At 43.1% G+C, this 18,805-nt stretch overlaps 1 protein-coding gene across 1 annotated transcript in view; it reads left to right on the top strand.

Moving 5' to 3' along the window:
- Positions 1 to 209: 209 nt before the first annotated feature.
- The window catches only part of KCNS1 (potassium voltage-gated channel modifier subfamily S member 1), a 48,279-nt gene continuing 29,683 nt past the window's right edge, over positions 210 to 18,805 (top strand). Inside the window, exon 1 of the mRNA XM_044440222.1 lies at positions 210 to 292. Within this exon, the coding sequence (XP_044296157.1) occupies positions 210 to 292 (83 nt within the window). The remainder of the gene's footprint in view (positions 293 to 18,805) is intronic.

The raw sequence follows: 18,805 nt of genomic DNA, 5'->3' as shown, positions 1-18,805 counted from the left end.
GTGCCCTGCAATTCAGCACATGTTGCATGGAGAGAAGGGCTGTGTGAGAACATGAACTGAAAAGCAGTTGCAAAGTCCACTTATTCTCCCTCTCTTCTCTAAAGAAGCTTCTTTAGCTGCAAGCTTAATACCATCACAAAGCTGATTCTGCTTGGCACACATCACCCTTTATCACCACAACTTGCCTGGGATCCGTAAAAGTAAAGCCAATGGCTGAGCAGAAGCCAGCTGAACCATCATTTGACATTAACCGAGATTATGAAGAGCCTTCATTGCAACATGGTGGAAGCAGGTGAGAAATACTCTTAACACATTAAGGGTGCATCATTGCTGGCTTTCCTTACACACCTGCCAAAACTGACTATAACACCTCTGTCTTGTGCTGACTTCATCCTGGCAATCAGCAAGAGATGCTACCTGATGGTATGAAACATGGGCTATTGCTAATAACTTTAAAACAAAGACAGGGATGTTGCTGGCATTCCTGTCTCTGCAGCTAGCATTGCACAAAAAGAAGTCAAGAAATGGTTCTATGTCAACTGCTTGTCCCCATTGCTGTTCTCCATCCCATCTTCCAGATTCCATTTGGAGATACTTGGATCTTACATAGGAACAGCCATGCTGGTTCACACCAAAGGCAAAACAGCTGCCCACAGGATCCCTCAAGCAAGATGGGGAAGAATCCCGTCCGCCCAAGCTCCTCAGCAAGTGATGTACACAGGCAGGCTGCCTCAGATGGAAAGCTCTCCAGTCCAGCTGTTCTCCTGTCCAGATGGAAGGCAGGGATCTTCCTCAAGTGCCTCCTGATCTCCTTTTAGTAAAGGTGTAGTAATAACCATTGGAACACCACATTTCCAAATGTGAGTAATTTTAACATAGTCTAAAAAATATAACTGTGCAGAACCTGTAACTGACTGTGATCAATTACTTATGAGCACCACTGCAATTGGGCCAGAAAGCATGTGGAACTGTTTTTAAGGGTGCAATCCTATCTAGATACACAAAAGTCCTATAACTTTCAGCATTTCCCAGCCATAGGCTGTGAGTTGGGAGTGGGGAGTTTCTGTCTCAATAGGCATATGATTGCATCCTTAGTTTTTGATGTCCTGCCAATCTGATGCAGTAGGAAGACTTAGAACCAGACCCTTTCTATTCAAGGAGGCACTAGTGGAGCTATTTGCTTCTTTTAAAATCTGCTTATCTACAGGTCGATCAAGTAGGATGGGAACAAAGAGAAAGCAGGTACCTGGAAATACAGTGCTATTCTTACGGCAGAATTAGTTCCCCTCAAACAAAAGAACACACATGGTATTCTCCCACCAGTACACACACATGCACACTTCAAAAACTCAAACTGTTTCCCTTTCCCTGGTCACATTCTAAAACAATTCCCATCACCACCACTGCTCCCACCTAGCAGATCAAGGTCCAAACATGTTTCAGGTTCTCCAGAGGCAGGTAGCTGTCACATCCCTAAGGAGCCTTGATTGTCCATTAATTAGCATTCATTGTTACTGGCCAAGCCATGCCAAATGAAAGAGAGGTTCTGAAATTCAGGGCAGCTTCAGTGTAATAATACCGTTCTTCTCTTGGGACTTTTCCCCGTTCCCACAGACCTGCTTGTGGAACCATAAATGTTCAGCCTGTAATTGATTCAGTAGTCAAAACATACAATTAAGCACAAAGTTAATTGAAGACAAACTTGGAAATCAAGACTGAAGCATATTGAAAAATGTAAAAACCACTGAGACGTATTACACTCTCCAAATATCAAGATCAGAGACAGTTAATTAGAATCATTCCTTCAGGCTGATCTTTACAGCTCCATACCCTTGGGCTTCTAGCAGAAGTTAACTCCTGTTAATATTCTCTTTAGTCATCTCCCTGTGTCCCATTTTACCCTGCCAGCAACTGTCGGAGTTAACTTCGGTTGAGAGCTGGTGACTGGCCCAGGATCCTGAATTACATGGCTGAGTGTGGAATCAGACCTGGGTATCTTCAGTCCTAGTTGGGCATTTAATCACTTAACTCCACTGGCTCTCATGATGTGGAGCCAATTACAGAGTTCATATTTCAGCCTGAGGATGGGTAACTGTACCGCACAGCTGTCCCCTTGGATGCCCCTTGGGAATATTGTTATTTTATGTAATATTTTAATCTGCTTGGAGTCTTTGGACAAGTATAGCAGAAAATAAATTGACTAAATAAATAAATACATGGGAGCATAAACCCAGGGCAAGGAAGAATCCATCCGAGCTAAGACTTTGTAGGCAACTGTGCACCAGTTACAACCAGAGACATCATTTTTCTCCAACCTGATGGCCTCCAGATATTCTCAACGGCAACTTCCAGCATGAGCGCAAGTCAGTCTGGCTGAAGAATGCTGGGAGTTGTAGTCCAACGCATCTGGAGGGTACCAGGCCAGGGAAAGCAGAGATACATCTGCCAGCATAGGAGCCAGAGCCAAGATGATGCAGGTGACAGACATGGCCACAGTAAGTGTTGGTGCCACACTGGCGCTCCTTTTAAAAATGTAAAATACTTTCAGCCTTTCTATAGGAGGCATTTATTATTTACAGGCTCTTCTGATGATGTTGGACCCTCCAGTTACACTTCTGTGTCTAACCATCACTTTCAGTGAGTTGTTGTTTTGTTTGTTTGTTTTCCAGCAGGAAAAACAAGAATTTTAATTGCCGTTGCAAGAGTAATTGCCATTTCCTTCTGTGCATTTGTGCTATTCGGCTGTACTTCAGTGCCACCTGGAGGCTGTGCAGGGGAAAATCAGGAAAGGAAACACGTTGGGCTTGGCTCTCGATTCTGTAACATAATTGGAAAGTAGATGCAGCAGATTAATCACCTCATGTTAGGAAAGCATTTTGTGAACCTTCCTTTTTATACTAAGTAGAAGTGGCAGAAAGCCTGACCCATATGGTAGCTGCCACAGTGAAAATCACATATCTAAAGTCAATTTATATATCAAATTTCATAGCTTCCTTTCAACACCAAGAACATCAAGAATGTGGGTAACCATTCTAGATGAGTTTTATTATCACAAATCAGTTAAGAAGTTTTCGTGGACTGCCATCTATTTGACTGGCTGGAGGTTCTGAATGGATTTATTATTGCCAACCTTTGTTTCAGATAAAATGAATAGTTTCCTTTTTGGAAATGTATGCATGAATGTGGAACAAACTGAAAACCTATCAGTTTCATCATCTCGGTCACTTCCGAAAGCCCGCGGTATTGCCCAGAAGGGAGCCAGCCGGGTCTTGTCCCGGATGCCGCATAAGCACTCCCTAAATGTTTCTGGCTTCCTTCAGCCCATCTTTGTTTCCTGTCTATTTATGCTTGTGGGTTCTTTAATTTATTCATGATTGCAGCTTCCAAGTCTCAAGGTCATTTCGGAGGCCTGGGGCCTTTCCAGACACTTTTTTAAAGTGCTGATTTCCCTTAATGCTTCTGTACGTGTTTACTTGTTGCAGAGGGGCCAGACTGCACCTGATGCTAAAAGCTTCCCATATGTTGGGTAAATCTGTGTAGAAATGGACAGAGCAGCTATAGAAAGGGAAGGAGGTGGGAATCAGGATCAGGACTGGAGATTTTTACCTCCCCCACCCCCCACCTACTCTATGTGGCCCTGATGAAAATGGCCACCCCACTGCTTATGCTGTTTATAGGGACCAGGAAAGAAACCTCCCCATTCGTCCAAATGGGAGCATCCAACAACAACGATAACCACAAGAAAGGGATATGGCAACCCTCCTCTGGCCCTGTGAGTGATCTTGTTGAAACAGTTCCAAGGTCTGCTTTGGTAGTCCCTTCATTTGTTAGGAATGGCACAGGGATACTGTCACTATGAAGTACTCCTGGGAACATTCCAGAAGGTTTGTACTTCTAGGAAAGACTGGAAGATTCTAGGAGACCTTCCAAGGACTGAGTAGGTCTCTTGGACCTTCTACTAGACAAATTAGTATAAAATTAATCCACTTATAGAATAACTGAACTATTTTATTTCAATTATAATACCACAATTAGTCATGCTTACAACAAAAAGAGTAAAATGAGTGTTGTGTTAATGTAGGCTTCAGTCTTACTAATCTCATAGTGTTCCATTATGTTTACTGAATCAATCATACCCCTTGTTATTGTACTTATATCCTGTCTTTTTTTCCACTTGTAAGGAATGCAAGATGGCTCATGTAGTCCTCCTCCTCTCCATTTTATCCTCATAACACTATGAAGTAGGTTAAGCTGAGAGTGAGTGAGTGGCCCAAAGTTACCCAGCAAGCTGCATGGCTGGGTAGAAACTCAAGTCTAGGATCTCCCAAGTCTAATCCCAACACCACACTGGGTTACCCTATCATCCACGTGTTGAATGGGCACCAAGGCCGTACATTTCCCTGCTATAAACTGGACAGGAACCAGTTTTACAAGTGACTGTGAACCAATTGCACTGCTGGTTCAGCTATGGAATGAAGAGATGAGTAGGCATCCTGTGGCGTGTGGACCCAGCCCAGGGTTTCAGTCAGTCTTCACAGTTGCCTGTCCTTCAGTCAGGTCCTGCCTAGAGCGCAGGTCTTCAGTATGATTGCCTTGGGCACCACTGTGCCTATAGACACCTGCCAGGTTCCCTGCTTCTCCTGAATTTTGTTTTATTCTATTTCTTAAGACTCTTTAGAAAAACCTGAAATGTGGTAATACTGCAAAGCTCTGCCATCCCACATCATCTTTATTTGGGTTCAAAAGAGTGGTTTTGTGTTTTCAAGCTCAGACCTCACCTCTGCTTTAGGTTCCTGGGCAAATGACTTTTCTCTTATTCTCATCAGTTTGCTTTCTATGAAATTAGTACCTTATGTCTAATAAAGCCACAATGGCAGCCATTTTATGAATGAACAAGCCCCCCCATCCCAGGGCCATGAGCAAGCCATGTTCTAACAGTGCCCACAATACTGACGCAGAATTCCAAATGCTCTCACTGAACCAACTCCTCAAACTTTTCTCATCTTAAAAACAGACTATTCATGCTGGCTAAGAATAGGGAAAAGCCCTTCCTTAGCTGCTCCTAGTTGCTCTCCTCGTCCTCTCAAAACAGGACCAAAACAGCATCAAAAAGTCTCTTTGGAAAGTAATTTCCAAAACCCAAATTTATTTGGAAAGTATATTCAAAGTATGACAACTAAAAATCTCCTACACCCATTTGTTTCTATGCATGCAACCCTGTGCATGGTTAGACAGGGGAAAAATGTCTTCCCCTAGCCTGCTGCTGGGACATGCTGGATGTTAAAGGAAATTTTTATTGCCTAAGTATGCACAGAATTGCACCTTCTGTGTAACAGGCACACAGTGCAATCATGTAGCTGCTGGTCAGAGTCTAGACAGCTATGGGATGGGTTGGAGTCCCAACTTTGAACTTGGACACTTCCTCCAAGGTGGAGCTGTGATTTTGAACTCCTGGTGCCCTCCCTGCACCCTTACAGCCAGTGCAGCAAGAACTGCAGGGGCAACCTCGGAGATGGTCTTTAGGGGAGTGGGAAAAAGAAGAGAGAGGCTCTGCAGACATACAAGGTATGCTGGTGGCACCTCACACTCCTTTCCATCCACTCTGAGGCTGAGCATGCAGACAATTAATACGGGCTATCTAAATGTTTTGCATGGCAGGAAGAACACAGAAACAACCTTCATCTCCAGCATCCTCCCACCATGCCCATAACCCTCAGAGTTTGGAGGGCTCTGGGCAGCCTCACTGGATGTCACTCTTCCAGGGGGAAGAAAAAAAGCAGTTGGAGCAGATGGGAGGAGGCAAGTTTGAAGAGATGATTCTAATGACTGATATGAGAGTGACTCATAATGAGACTGAAATTAAACATCTCAAAGAGGAGGATATTAAGCAGCATATGGGAACATTCCATAGGAAATGAGAAAAGCAAGAAGACTCTCTATTGATTATGAAAAGATTCATTAAGATTCAGGGAGAGAATTTATTGATGAGCATTGGGAAATGAAAGGTAGGATAAATCATATAAAAAACTTGGAATGACAGAGAAGATGGGAAAAAATTGACCACTATAATAGCTTTGACCAATGAGCAGTATAAAATGTGATAGATAAATAAATATATTTACAGGAAATGTTGATAGGACTGGCAGATACAATATATTGAAACAAATGCGTTTTTAGGGTTCCTTCAAATAGGCAAACCCCCCTAAATTACCAAGGTATCTTACAATTAAGTTTCACAATATTTCATTAAGAGATCATTTTTAACATTTTCAGGACGTGAGACTCTTGAAAAGATACTTTAAAGATCTTACCCATCTTTTATCTTATTATATTTGTAAATTATATTAAAGAAATAGAAGGTAAAATCCTGTGGCCCCCCAGAAAGCATCTGTGGGAGCCATAGGATATTTTGGATCCCCTGCTCCCAGATCAGAGATGGTATTTGAAGGAAGGAAGGGCAGCTCTGATCCTCTGCCCCTTCACAAACAGAAAGTTCAGAGGTGTCCATTCATCTTGAACAGAGAGCTACTTAAGGCTGAAATCTTGTGCTCCCTTGGAAGGTGCCTTGGGGCCATGGGCAATTTTGGATTACCTCTTCCAAGGGCAGACAGAGAGCTCTGTCCTAGAAATGGGAGTTCCAACCCTTATGGAAATAACCCCAGACTCACCTTCTCAACATCTGAGTGCCCATTTTAGAAGAGAAAGAAAAAGGACAAATAGAAAGGGTTGTGACTTGAGGATGCTTTGGTATCTGTAAATTCAAAGTCTTCCCAGTTCCTAGACACTTCCAACTGAGGAAAAGAACACTTTGCATATACTTGCAATATTTGTTTGTTTGTTTCATTTTTATACCACCCAATAGCTGAGGTTGTCTGGGCAGTTAACAAAAGAAGGTGTGATGAAGATAAGATGCATACTTTTGTAGTGCCTTTCAGGGCTAAATTCAAGGTAGAAACAACATTAAAAAATTATAATCATAAAAGAGATTTACAGTCATATACACAATTCACAATAATAATCACATTCCAATAATTCCAAAGCCAGCAATAGAAAGCAGCAGCAGTTAAAATTACAGTTTAAGAGCATAGATGAGCATTATTCATCAGTTTAAACTGGGTGTTTAAATTTGTTTGAAAGAGCCAGTTTTAAAAATTCAATGAAGAAGCCAAACGATTCTACCAAAACTAGATGTTTGCAATGTATTTTTCTTTTACTGTACATTTGTTGCAAACCCACCCTTGTTTGTTTGTTTTTCTTTTTGCAGAGATGGCATGAATGCAGACTGGGAAATTTTGGAGATATTACAAGGCATTGGCTATTAAAGGACTCTGGCATGTATCCAAGTTTCCTCTCCTGCAACAGAAGTGGGGTTCCTCTTCCGCCATCTTGCCCCCTCTCTACCTTCAGAATCTGGCCTGGAGCACTGAGGAACCCTCTGGAGCAGAATGGACAGCACACAGGGGCCAGGAGAAACAGAGCAAGTCAGAAGGGCTCTCCTGTGCCATCTAGTCTGACCCCCAGCTCCAGCCGGCTCTGCTCATGGCATGTCTACCATGTGCATGTCCAGCCTAACTTGAACACCCTCCCTGATGGGGCTTTGAGTCTTCTGCAGCATTGGTTTTTGCCCTCAGTAATTCTGTAACTCTCTGGCCCCTAGACAGGATGCAGGGACTGTGATCAGATGACCTCTGATGACCTCAGAGCTGGCAAAGGGAACTCTGACTCTCCTCCCACAACCCCCTTGCAAGGTTAGGGTTAGGCTTGTGAAAGCAACCTTGGAGCAGTGCAAAGGGGTCAGGAAGGGGTGGAGATGAGAATGGCCAGAATATAAACTTAGCTGAAGCCAGCCAGTCAGGTGAAAAACCTCATTTAGTGAAAATGCAAGGCAGGAGAATGGGAAATTTGGGGCTTAAGGCTATTGCAGTCTGATTGCACCTATAATCACTGAAAATCTTGACTAGAGAAAATACTGATATATTGTACATATAAGAAGCACATTTGCTTTAAAAATGTGTCAAGTGCATAATAAATATATGATCAGGAAAGCCTATTTTTCTCAGCATTTTTTTATTCAGTGATTTTAAAAAGCTATTATTTGGCAATAAAGAAAGAGATGGTTGTACTTTACTTCTGAGAAGGGTAGAAAAATTTATAAACTGAGTTGCTAATAGTAATCAGAAGGCTAATTTACAGAAGGCCACGATTACTTCTGAGAATTTCAATTAGATGATATGATGATAGAACAGTTTAACAGGAAAATGAATCTTTTAATAGACAGATCTACCCTAATACAATTTCTAATACATTGCCTAGAATTTAAAGAGGGCTAAGAGTTTTATAGTTAGAGAATGCTTGATACTTAACACATCCAGAACAGAGACATTTTGTCTTTGTAGCGAAGTTCATTACACATGCTTGAAAACTTATAAGCCTAATTCAACCAAAGTACCTTCATAGGCTGGGAAATGTAGTTATTTAGTTAATTTGATAGTTCAAAAATCTGATTTTCACTGCCAAAAATCCCCTGAGATGACTTGCAGAAGTTTTTAATGAGAACAAAATTGATTTAGATACAATTAAAACAATCCAAAAATCAGAAAGAAACAGCAGCAGTGAACAACCAGCAGCAAACATAACTTACCAAGAAAAGGCTGAACAAAACAGAAGCATTTTAAATATATGCCTAGAATCAGATAAGGCGAGAGAAAATGTATTGGAAAAAGTATAGGGGTCACCACTCAAAAGGCTCTGCATCTGCTACCTGCCAATCTGATCCATCTTGATAATGGGTCAGGGAGCAGGGCCTTAAAGGACAATTTCATTCCCTGGGCAGAGCCCTGTAAGTGTTAGCAGTTCTTCAGAGAACCTCAGGACCTTTAATTGAGGTCAAAAATAAATAGACCTCAAATGTAGCATGTATGATATTTGTGCAAATAAGATCGGAATGCATAGCTCATACAAACATAGCGGGAGCTGCATTCTAGGCATCCTTAGATAAATGGTGGAAATGTCTCCCTTTGATAATGCAAAGAGCTACCCCCTCTTGTGGCTTAGGAATCTGAAAAATATGAAACTAGGAGAGAAATCATTGACAACCAAAGGCTAAAAAGTTTTACCCTAGTCCTGCTGAACATAATGGGATTGGGTTCCACACTGGATTAGCTCTAAGAACTGTAAAAAAATCTGAAGAAAATAATTAAGGCACATGTTCTCCTAACTCTACCAATGCCTATTAATCTGAAACAGGTATTGCCTATTGCAAGGTTTGGAGCAGTTATTTAGCAAAGGAATTAGCCAATGATGTACAGAAACATAATTGGAAAGTAAGTATTGGAATCATGCCATAACTGAATTTAGTACATATCCTAAATTTCTGGCAAGTCAAGGTCTGACTCCATGAAGAATTCATATGTCATATTCTAAACACTGAAGTTATGGAATTGTCAAGGCAAGTGGGTTCTATATGTGGTGTTCATCTTCTCACATACATAATATATATGTGTGAGAGAGGGGGAGAGCAGAGAGAGAGAGAGACTAACAATAGAGTAATTTCAAAATATAATTAGAGCTAAATGCTTTGGCTTTTCTCCTCATTAGTAGCTGTGGAGTTAAATGGATACCAAGGGTACCAGTTTGAAATGCTAGGATATAAACATTCCTAAAGGAAAAAATGGAGAAATGACTTCTATAAAGTTTATGAATTGCCCTCCATTAAGACCATATGGAGCAAGGGTTCCAAGTTTGTAGATCAAGAAATCTTTTTCTGTCAAGCATGTCAGCATCCCTTGTTTGTTCAGTTGGAAGCAATTATACATCTCACAGTTTATGTGCAGATGAGTTAAAATTTCTTGAAACAGTCTGCTTTATGTTGTTGTTGTTGGTTGTTGTCGCTGATGTTTTGGTAAGTATTGCATGTCTGTGGTTATGGAATCTTGTTCTTCAGTCCATTGTAGCTTCTGCTACATGTATGAGAGCCAAATTTTTAGCATTCCATTAAGGATGGAATTAGTGGGAGTGCATTTTACTGATTCTCTAATACAATAACTTTTGTTAATATCGTGCTCATAAAAGAAATAATTTCTTGGAAGTTAATGCAATGCACTGATTTATACAGGTGTGACCCTGGATTGCAAATATCTTGTTTAAGTGGTGCTTTAACTTACAATTTATGCAGTCTGGTTGGTTTTCTGAATGTGAAAAGAGAAGAAGGTGGAGAATTAATGGCTTCTGTTAAATGAGCCCAATAAGATATAATAGGATAACTATCATTATCTGCTGGTGGATAGGGGCAGTAGGATGGTAATCTTGTGGAATGTGATTTCCTTTCAGAGTTAGCTTTTTCTTCATAAAGGAGGATATCCCTAGATATTACTGATGCTTGATTAATATTGTAGACTAGTATATCCACATTGTGAAAGATATTATTTTAAATTTGTTGCATCCTCTTGAGAAGTTTTCTTCATTATTACAAATCCTAAGAGTAAAATATTATCAAATGTTCATTATATGGTTTAGATGACATGATTTGTGCTGAAGGGACCAGTGAGACTCTCTAGGTTTGTAATGTGAGTCTGTGACAATTTGATAGTTTTCAATGGGTAAAAGGATATCTAGAAAGGACAATATGGGGCATTCAGTCATGGTGTTCCTGTTAAACCTTTCTGTCGGGTGCATAGCACTGATAAACTAAGTAAAATTCTCCAAGCTACACCTTCTGTAGTCCAGGTGACAGAGATGTCATCTATACAGCGTCACCATATGCCGCTTCTGTAGGTAGTTTTGCCAATAATTTCCCTGAGTTGTCCCATAAATAGGTTGGCATATGATGGGACCACACGCATTTCCCATTGCTGTACTTTGGCGTTGCAGACAGTGATTGCTTTACATGCATTACACACAGAGAGATATAAAAGGGAAGCAAGGGATACTTGTAATATCCTACATATAACAGAAATGAATGTACTTTTAGATCCATTTGACTTCCTGTTTTGTTATGTGGAGGACATTAGAGGTAAGAATGCGAGGAAGCTGGTTTTTAATCTGCTAAAGGCAACAAGAATGCTAAGAGCAAACAAATGGATTTCTAAAGACTCACCTTTGATATCTTAATAGATGCATAAAGCTTGGTCAATACTTGAGCCTTTTAGAATTAACATACAGTATTAGGTTTAGAGAAGAAAGAAACAGCTCTACTGGTGTCATTTGGTTTTCCAGAAATGTATAAAATATTGTGCTATATATGTGCAGAACCAGTTCTGTTGGTCAGAAATTATGTATATTCTTTTACAGATAACGTAATTTGCTCTCGAGACATTCTAATTATATGCTAGTGTTTTATATGGAGGAGAAGAGGGTGGCGAAAGTCACATTCATTAGCACTTTTTCATCTCAGGCATGTCTGCTGCTCTTACACTTGATGCAGGAGGCAGGGGTGTAGGGTTCCCCTTTCCCTGCTGTCTGGCAAAAAAAATATGGCCTTTTCTGCTCTACTTCACCCGTGCTGCAAGTGATGAGCACCCACTACCTGTCTTAACCAGGGATCAGCAACGCTGCATCCACACGCACATTAGCACCCACCAAGACACCCACATGAACCTGCCAGCCCCCTCTGTGCCCAGTCCACTCTCCCATGCCCACCTTCATTAGCCCTTGCACACATTCTCCACAGTGCTCGTTCAGGGCCCGCTGGGGACTGCTGTGTCTGATTTTTGAAGGTCACCTCAGAAGCTCCAATAAGCAAGGTATTAGATCAAGGTAAGTCCTCTGCCCCTTCCTTTCCTGAACCCGACTTCCCGATTCCTCATTAGGGTTGTTGAGATGAACATGAGGTTGGCAACAGTGACAGGCAGTTTGAGCAAGATCTGAGCAGCAGCACTGGCTGAAGAATGCAGAGGCTATAACATTAAGTTACGTCATGAAACTCAGTGAAGTTTCAGTGCAAAGCGAGGGAGAGTCTCAGACGTTCTGTGAAAGATGTAAGCAATGTCCATCAAGACGTACCATCTGTGTATGTGTGTGTGTGTGTTTTTTTAATTTTATTTTTTAGCTTGACCGATATTGTCCCTAGATATGGAAGGGGTTGCTTCTATCCCTATAGGATTACAACCCTGGGCACTGAAGGTTGATTTTGGTAATAACAGTTTCACTGGAATGAGATATTTTATGAATATTAAAACCTAGTACTCTAGTGATCCATCCAGTTTTCCAGTATTTCCCGTCTCCTGTACATAACAGTGGATTACTCATTTTCTCCCCCAAGCAGCGAGTTGACTGTAGTTCCATGCTGTTAAAATATCTGCTTGTGACAAAGGTGGCTTTCCTGTGTCAACTTTCTTGGCCTGTGGCTGTTCCTTTGTACGGAACATTTCACTACACGTTTCATTTTTATGTTTCCAAGCACAGCCCTTGGTGATGCAAAGAACTGTGTAAATGCAATCCACCTATTAAGCCCACCTTCCACAGAGTGGGGGGATTGAATGCCATCTCATTGCCGGCTATGAAGAGTCAATGGAGCGGGCAAGGCAAGGTGCATGATGGGGGACTCATTTCATGCTTTGCCATGACTGCCTGCTTCTGCCTCTGTATCTTGCCGCTGGAGAGGAGGGAGAACTGCAGGAGGAGCTTTTGTTTCTCATCCACAGGCAGAGAATTCAGCAGGGCTTGTGGGCAGGACAGAGCATCTCTGCTGGGCACTGGAAGGAGGGTGCGGGGAGACACCAGGACGCACAGGGGCTTGAGAAAGAGAAAGGGCAAGACATTTTCACCAGGCCTGCTTTCATGCTTGTCTCTCTCTCTGCATCACTGTATGCTAATTCAAACGTCACGTTCAATATACATAACCATGTTCCTGCGCAGTGAGCAAAAGCGACATTAGAAGTAATCTAATAAGAAAAGAGCAAAGCGTCTTGAAGTAAAAGAAAGCATGTCTGATTTGCATGTATATCCTGTCCAAGATTTTGTTTTGTTTTCTTTCTTTCTCTGCAATCCTTTGGTCCATTAACTTCCCCTCTTGTCCCTAGGCTACATTTATCTTCAGTATCCATTGCCTGGCATACATAGGCAAAAACTATTTTCTTTCAATATATTTTAATATGTATTATATAAAATAGTATATTTGGATAATATTAATGTGGAAAAGTAAAAATAAGTCTAACAAAAAGGGCATTTTATTACAGTGGCACTCCATTAAGTCTTCCCTAGATCTGAATTAGAAGATACCAATTCATAAATGAATAGCATTTCATTTTGCAACACATTCAAGAAACAAGTTCCTTGATCTCCCTTAAACTGTATACAAACTAGCAAGAGAGAAGTTAAGCTTGCAAACTTTATGAAATGACTGAGGTAAATGTGTCTTAAAAGAAACTTAGTGTCCAATAAATAGCAGGTGATAGTCTCAGCTGTTTGGTTTCAGAGGAGTATTTGTGTTAGTCTTTTATGGCAAACATAAGAAAAGAATCCTGTGGCACCTTAAAGACTAACTGTGCAATCCTATGCATATCTACATAGAATTAAAGCCAATTAACTTCAAAGAGACTTCCTTCTAGGCTTATAGCCTAAGGCGCATTTATTTTGTATTGTTCTTCACCCAAGCACCTTGTAGGGGTGGTAGGGGTTGGGATGGTGTATAAAAAGCTGGAACTGGAGATTAAACAAGACAGTCAAAATGTCAAGAATATCAGGGATAAATCTACAAAAGGTTCAAATAAACTAGATTTTTGAAAAATACAACCAGTGGCTTCTGCAATGGTCTGGTTTCCTTGAGTCACAAGGATTCCACAGTTTTGCAGACCATTTTCCCCATAATATTATGCAAATTTCATCAAAAAACCCCAAAAAGTTTCTCCATAACCTAAGGTGTGAAAATACACATTTTCATGGATTTGCACATTTTTGGGAGTGCAAATTCCCATAAATGTGTGCAGATGTCTTTGCACAAGATCTGATTCTGTCACTGAGTGGATGATGGAACAAAGGTACCTGTTAAACCACAAAATGTAGATTGCGTGGATTTTATACCATTTGTACAGTCCTGGGAAATACAAGAAGTTACAGCCTGTAATGTTTCTATGCAAAACATAGGCATGAACAAGATCAGCACCATAAAAACTTAAACTGTAGTGGGTTGTCACAACATATGGCCAATGACCTGCAGCATTGCTCTTGAACAGTTCCCACACATTGCATTAGTGCTTGCCCAGGTGAACTCACCACTGGCGTGTTTGAGTGTTTAATGACATATGAAATCAAAGCTGAGATTCTCAGGACTGCATAGTTATCCATTGAGCTAGCATGTAGTATCCCCTTGGCTAAGCTGGAAAGGCATGGGCCAGCAGCTGGATGGACAGCCACAAGTGGACGCAGAACAGGGGGTGGGACTTGGTGGCATTAGAGGCCCTTTCCAATTCTGCTACTCTTCTCCCTTTGCCAGAGCCTTCTCTTCCCTGCCCAAATCCCCAGAAACATAGAACACCACAACTTGATTATGGCCATGTAGATCTTCAGTTCTCACCTCTCTGGATCACCTGCATAACCTATTTGTTGGAAAAAATACCTTCTCTCTCTGTACCTACCAACATGCACACAAATTGATTCATCACAATGGCTCTCCCATGACTTAGTTTTAAAAAAAGGACCCGATCTGGGAGAATTCCTTTAACTGCCATTCTGTAGTTTCCCTTAAGGCAAACCCCTTTTTCCAATAAAGTGACTGCCTAGGAAAAAACAATCCAGATAATGAAGTGAATCCCACATGAGCCTTTTAGAAAAGGACATTGACTAAAATACATTTAAAATGCAATCCCTTTTCCTCACATCCCCCAGGCAGAGAAATCCTGAAATCTGTGCCCATAATTAGTTCCACGTAACACAGCCACTCAGATGAATTCACATGCATTTACTTCTTGGCTTCCAGGCTGCTGAGCCATCCATTCCTAATTACCATAAAAAATACATGACTTTTGTTTCATCTCACGGTAGAACAGAATTTCCCTCCCTCTCCTCAGAGCTTCCTTTTGTGAGCTTCATGCTGCCTCCCTCCAAGGAAGCTAAAAAGCTTCCCACGGTGCTTGACTGATCCAACAGGCAAAGCCCTTTCCATTGCTTTCAATACTATTTGAGGGCAGAAGGATAATGATGGATGAGCAGGCGTGAGTTGCTTTGCAGCAGAAACTCTAACCTCCGCAGGACACACATTCCATGCACATGGCGAAGACCTTTTTATTTAAGCGTCATTTTAATTGTTAATATCATTTGCTTATTTTATCTGGCCAGGGAGACTTATTTTATATTTTATATTGTTATATTGTTATTTTTTGTATTTTAATTGTATGTTGTGAGCCGCCCCGAGGCTTCAGCGAATGGGGCGGCATAGAAATGTTTAAATAAATAAATAAATAAATAAATAAATATGGTTTCTTCAGATTCCTGCAGGACCTGGGGCTTTGGCTCCAGCTTTGCCTTCCAGCACATGCAAAGCACACACACACACACACACACACAGGTGCCTGGAGGAATCCCTTTGAAGGGTATACCATCATTAGTATCTCTGAGAGGCCTGGGCATTGGGATTCACTTTCCCATGAGGAGAGCAGCTCTAACGCATTAAAAAGCAAACAGACCTCAGACCCATTTGCAGGGGCATCCTGTTGAGTGCCAGGAGCTTTGAACCAGGTATGCTCATAGCAGGGCCCGGGTGATTTTCTTCCGTATAATGGCTGGAGGCAATAGGACTGCTGACCAGACCTAGTCCAAGGATCCAGCAGGGCCGTTGCTTGTTCCCAACTTGGTTTCTCAGCCCGACTGCCCAGCCCCACAAAGCACTCCTCAACCCCTTCCCTGCCACCATTCTGCCTTTCCCTACTCCAGGGTGCACTGGTGTGTGGTTGGTGGGCTAGAGGCACCCCTCACTCTAAGTGCTGTCCAGCAGCCCTCCCAGAAAACAAGGGAAACTCTTTAGGGGCGCACTCTGTCATTCCTGCTGGACAAGGCCCATTCATAGAGCACCCCGGAACAGTCCAGCAGGCAGTGCTGCAAAGCTTCTTGCCAGTTCTCAGGGCATTCTAGGAACGGGGCTTTTGCAGGGCAGAATAGACACGTGGCGTGCCCGTGCACTTTGACAGAGTGTGGGATATCAGGGTACCTTCAACAAGAGTGTTGAGAGAGGACAGCTGGGAAGCAGGGACCCTGGAGGGCTGACTGGTTTGAAAACTGAGATTTCCTACATGTTCCATCCAGATGCCCCTGGAAAACCCACATACTGGGCATGCTGGGAAAAGCAGTTCTTCCATGCTGCTTTTAGTTATTCATAAGCCTTTTCAAAGCCATTCTCACTCCTTGCAACAATGGATTTATGACTCAATTATGTGCTTGATGAAGTACTTCCACTTGAAATGTCTGCCAGTTTTATAGGATGATCCTGGAACAGAACTTCCACTTCCTTTATATCATGCATATTTTTGAAACCTTTTAGTCCCAAACACTTCAGCTTTTCCCCATATATAAAAGTGCTCCAACCCCAGCCTTCCCCAGCCTGGTGCTCTCCAATTACATCAGCTGACTGGACTGGAAGGATTTGTCGTTTGAGCTATCTGAAGACATTGGGTTAAGGACGGCTGCTTAGGCACCCTTGCTGGACCAGTTCAATGAGATACTCTTTTCTAGATGGGACAAGCAGAACTGTGTCCAGTGCTCCGAACAGGCTGCACCACAGATTTATGCTAAGGAACTCCAGTATGGGCCATCTTAGTTTTGTTCTCTTTAATAATGGGTAGCATGTGATTTGATTTTTTGTTTTTAAATGCAATTGCCACCACACTGAATGTTCCTGTTTTGCTTGAGCAATCTACCTGACCCCAAGGTCTCTTTCCTGCTTAGTCCTGGGCACACCCAGTTTAGATGCCGCAAGTGCATCACTTCAGATCAGGTGGGCAACTTGTAGCCTTTCCAATGTTTTAGACTACAGTTTCCCTCAGTCCTAGCAGGTAAAGCCAATGGTGATGGATGATGAAAGCTGTAAAGCAAAAACACCTGAAGGAGGGCAAGTTGCCCACCGCTTGTGGAGTCATTCAGTCCTCTTTGTGCATCAATTTACATTTCCTTACACTCAGTTCCAATTTTAAAAACATATTAACTTATGAAATGTTTTAAGAAGTTACAAAGTGCCCTGCTGGATCAGACCATGATCAGTCTAATCCAGCTTTCTGCTCACACAGTGAACAACTGACTGCCCACAGAAAATCCATGCTTAGGACATTAGTGCAACAGAATCCTCCTACCCATGCTCCCCAGCAAATGGTGTACATAGGCATGCTGTCCTGATCCTGGAGGGAGCATAGAGCCACTGGTGGCCTTCTCCTCCACAAATTTGTCCAGTCCCCTTTTAAAGCCATCCAAATTGGAGGCCAGTGCTACACCTTGTGGCGGTGGATTCCACAGCTTAGCCATGCACTGTGCGAAGAAGTCCTGCCAGGCAACTTCATGGGAAGACCCAGCTTCTAGTATTATGACAGAGGGAGAAATATGTCTCCCTATCCCCTTTTTGTTTTTATATAGAATAAGTTTATATTTTCAAAATAGTAAATAAAATGCAGCAGTCATCTGCTTAGAGGCTTGGTGAGGTCTGCAGCGGCACCATGCAGTCTATGGCATGAAAGCCATAGACTTGTGCAACCACCAAGTAACTTTTTAAAAAGCGCTGCTACACCCAGTGCGGGAGTGTACACTTGGGAAACTGTCCTGGAAGCCGTAGAAATGCCTGGAGAGAGCACTGGCTCCACAAGATTTGGCTGAAAAAGGGTGACCAGCAAGCCTCTTTTTTTCTGCACCGAATCGCGGTGAAGCCAGGCGCGAGCCTAAGGAGCCTGCTGGCTCCTTCCCATCCCTCTTCTGGACTTGTTGCCCAACTCCGCTTTAATCTCCGGGACGTGCTCTTTTCCTTCTCCTCGGTTGCTGCCTGATGGCTCTCGCCTTCTCGGGGAAAAGAAGCGGCGGGTTACTTCCCCGATACCTGCCCCGCAGTCGGCAACGACGGCCGTTCTGACGCAGTCCCTGACCTTTCTCTGCCTTGCCATTTAAGAGCACTTGTCTTCAGAAGTCCAGAAGCTCTCTCTTATTCTCTCTCTCTTTCTCCCTTCCCCCCGGAAACATCCAGTCGGCGTTTGCCCGGAGGCTTTCCCGGGAGTCCTTTGCCCACCTCGCTCCCTGGCTCGGAGTCCGTGCATCTCCCTTAATTAATTGCTTTCGAAAGGGCCCCAGCGATGATGCGCACAGGCGGCGGCGGAGCTCCAAGGAACACCCAGAGCTCCCTGGGACCGGGCAGAACTCTTCGCTCTCCTGAAGGGGCTTGCGCTTCGCTCGTCTGCCAGACTGCCCCCCTTTCTCTCTCTCCTGCCTTTCAGGAGAACAAAGCACGGGCTCGCGGGGGAAGAAAGGACGAGCCCCACGAGCAAACTCGCCGCGATCCTGGTGTGCCGCGTCGGTTCGTTGGAGCGCTTTTCTCCCTCTCCCCACCCCTTTTCTTCTTGTCACTAACAAAGCACGAATTTGTAGACGGTGCCTAGCAGGGGGCCGTCTCGCCGGGCGGCGGTCCGTGGCGTGGCGATCTGAGCTTCAAAAAGGCAGAGGATGGCAGCGGTCGGCGTAGAGCCCCAGCGGCTGCCCGGGCGTCTTCCGAGCGGTCGGCGCATCGCTCCGCGGTGGGGCTGCAGGCGCCGCCGGGGTCAAGGAAAGGGCGCCGGGCAGCCTCGGCGCTAAGTTGCCGGCCCCCAGTCCGGATCCGGGGAAGAGAGCGAGCCGCGCCGCCGAG

Source organism: Varanus komodoensis, unplaced genomic scaffold, assembly GCF_004798865.1.
Source record: "Varanus komodoensis strain SLA01 unplaced genomic scaffold, ASM479886v1 scaffold37, whole genome shotgun sequence".
In the NCBI taxonomy this organism is placed as follows: domain Eukaryota; kingdom Metazoa; phylum Chordata; class Lepidosauria; order Squamata; family Varanidae; genus Varanus; species Varanus komodoensis.
This window is presented reverse-complemented; position numbering and strand designations above follow the sequence as displayed.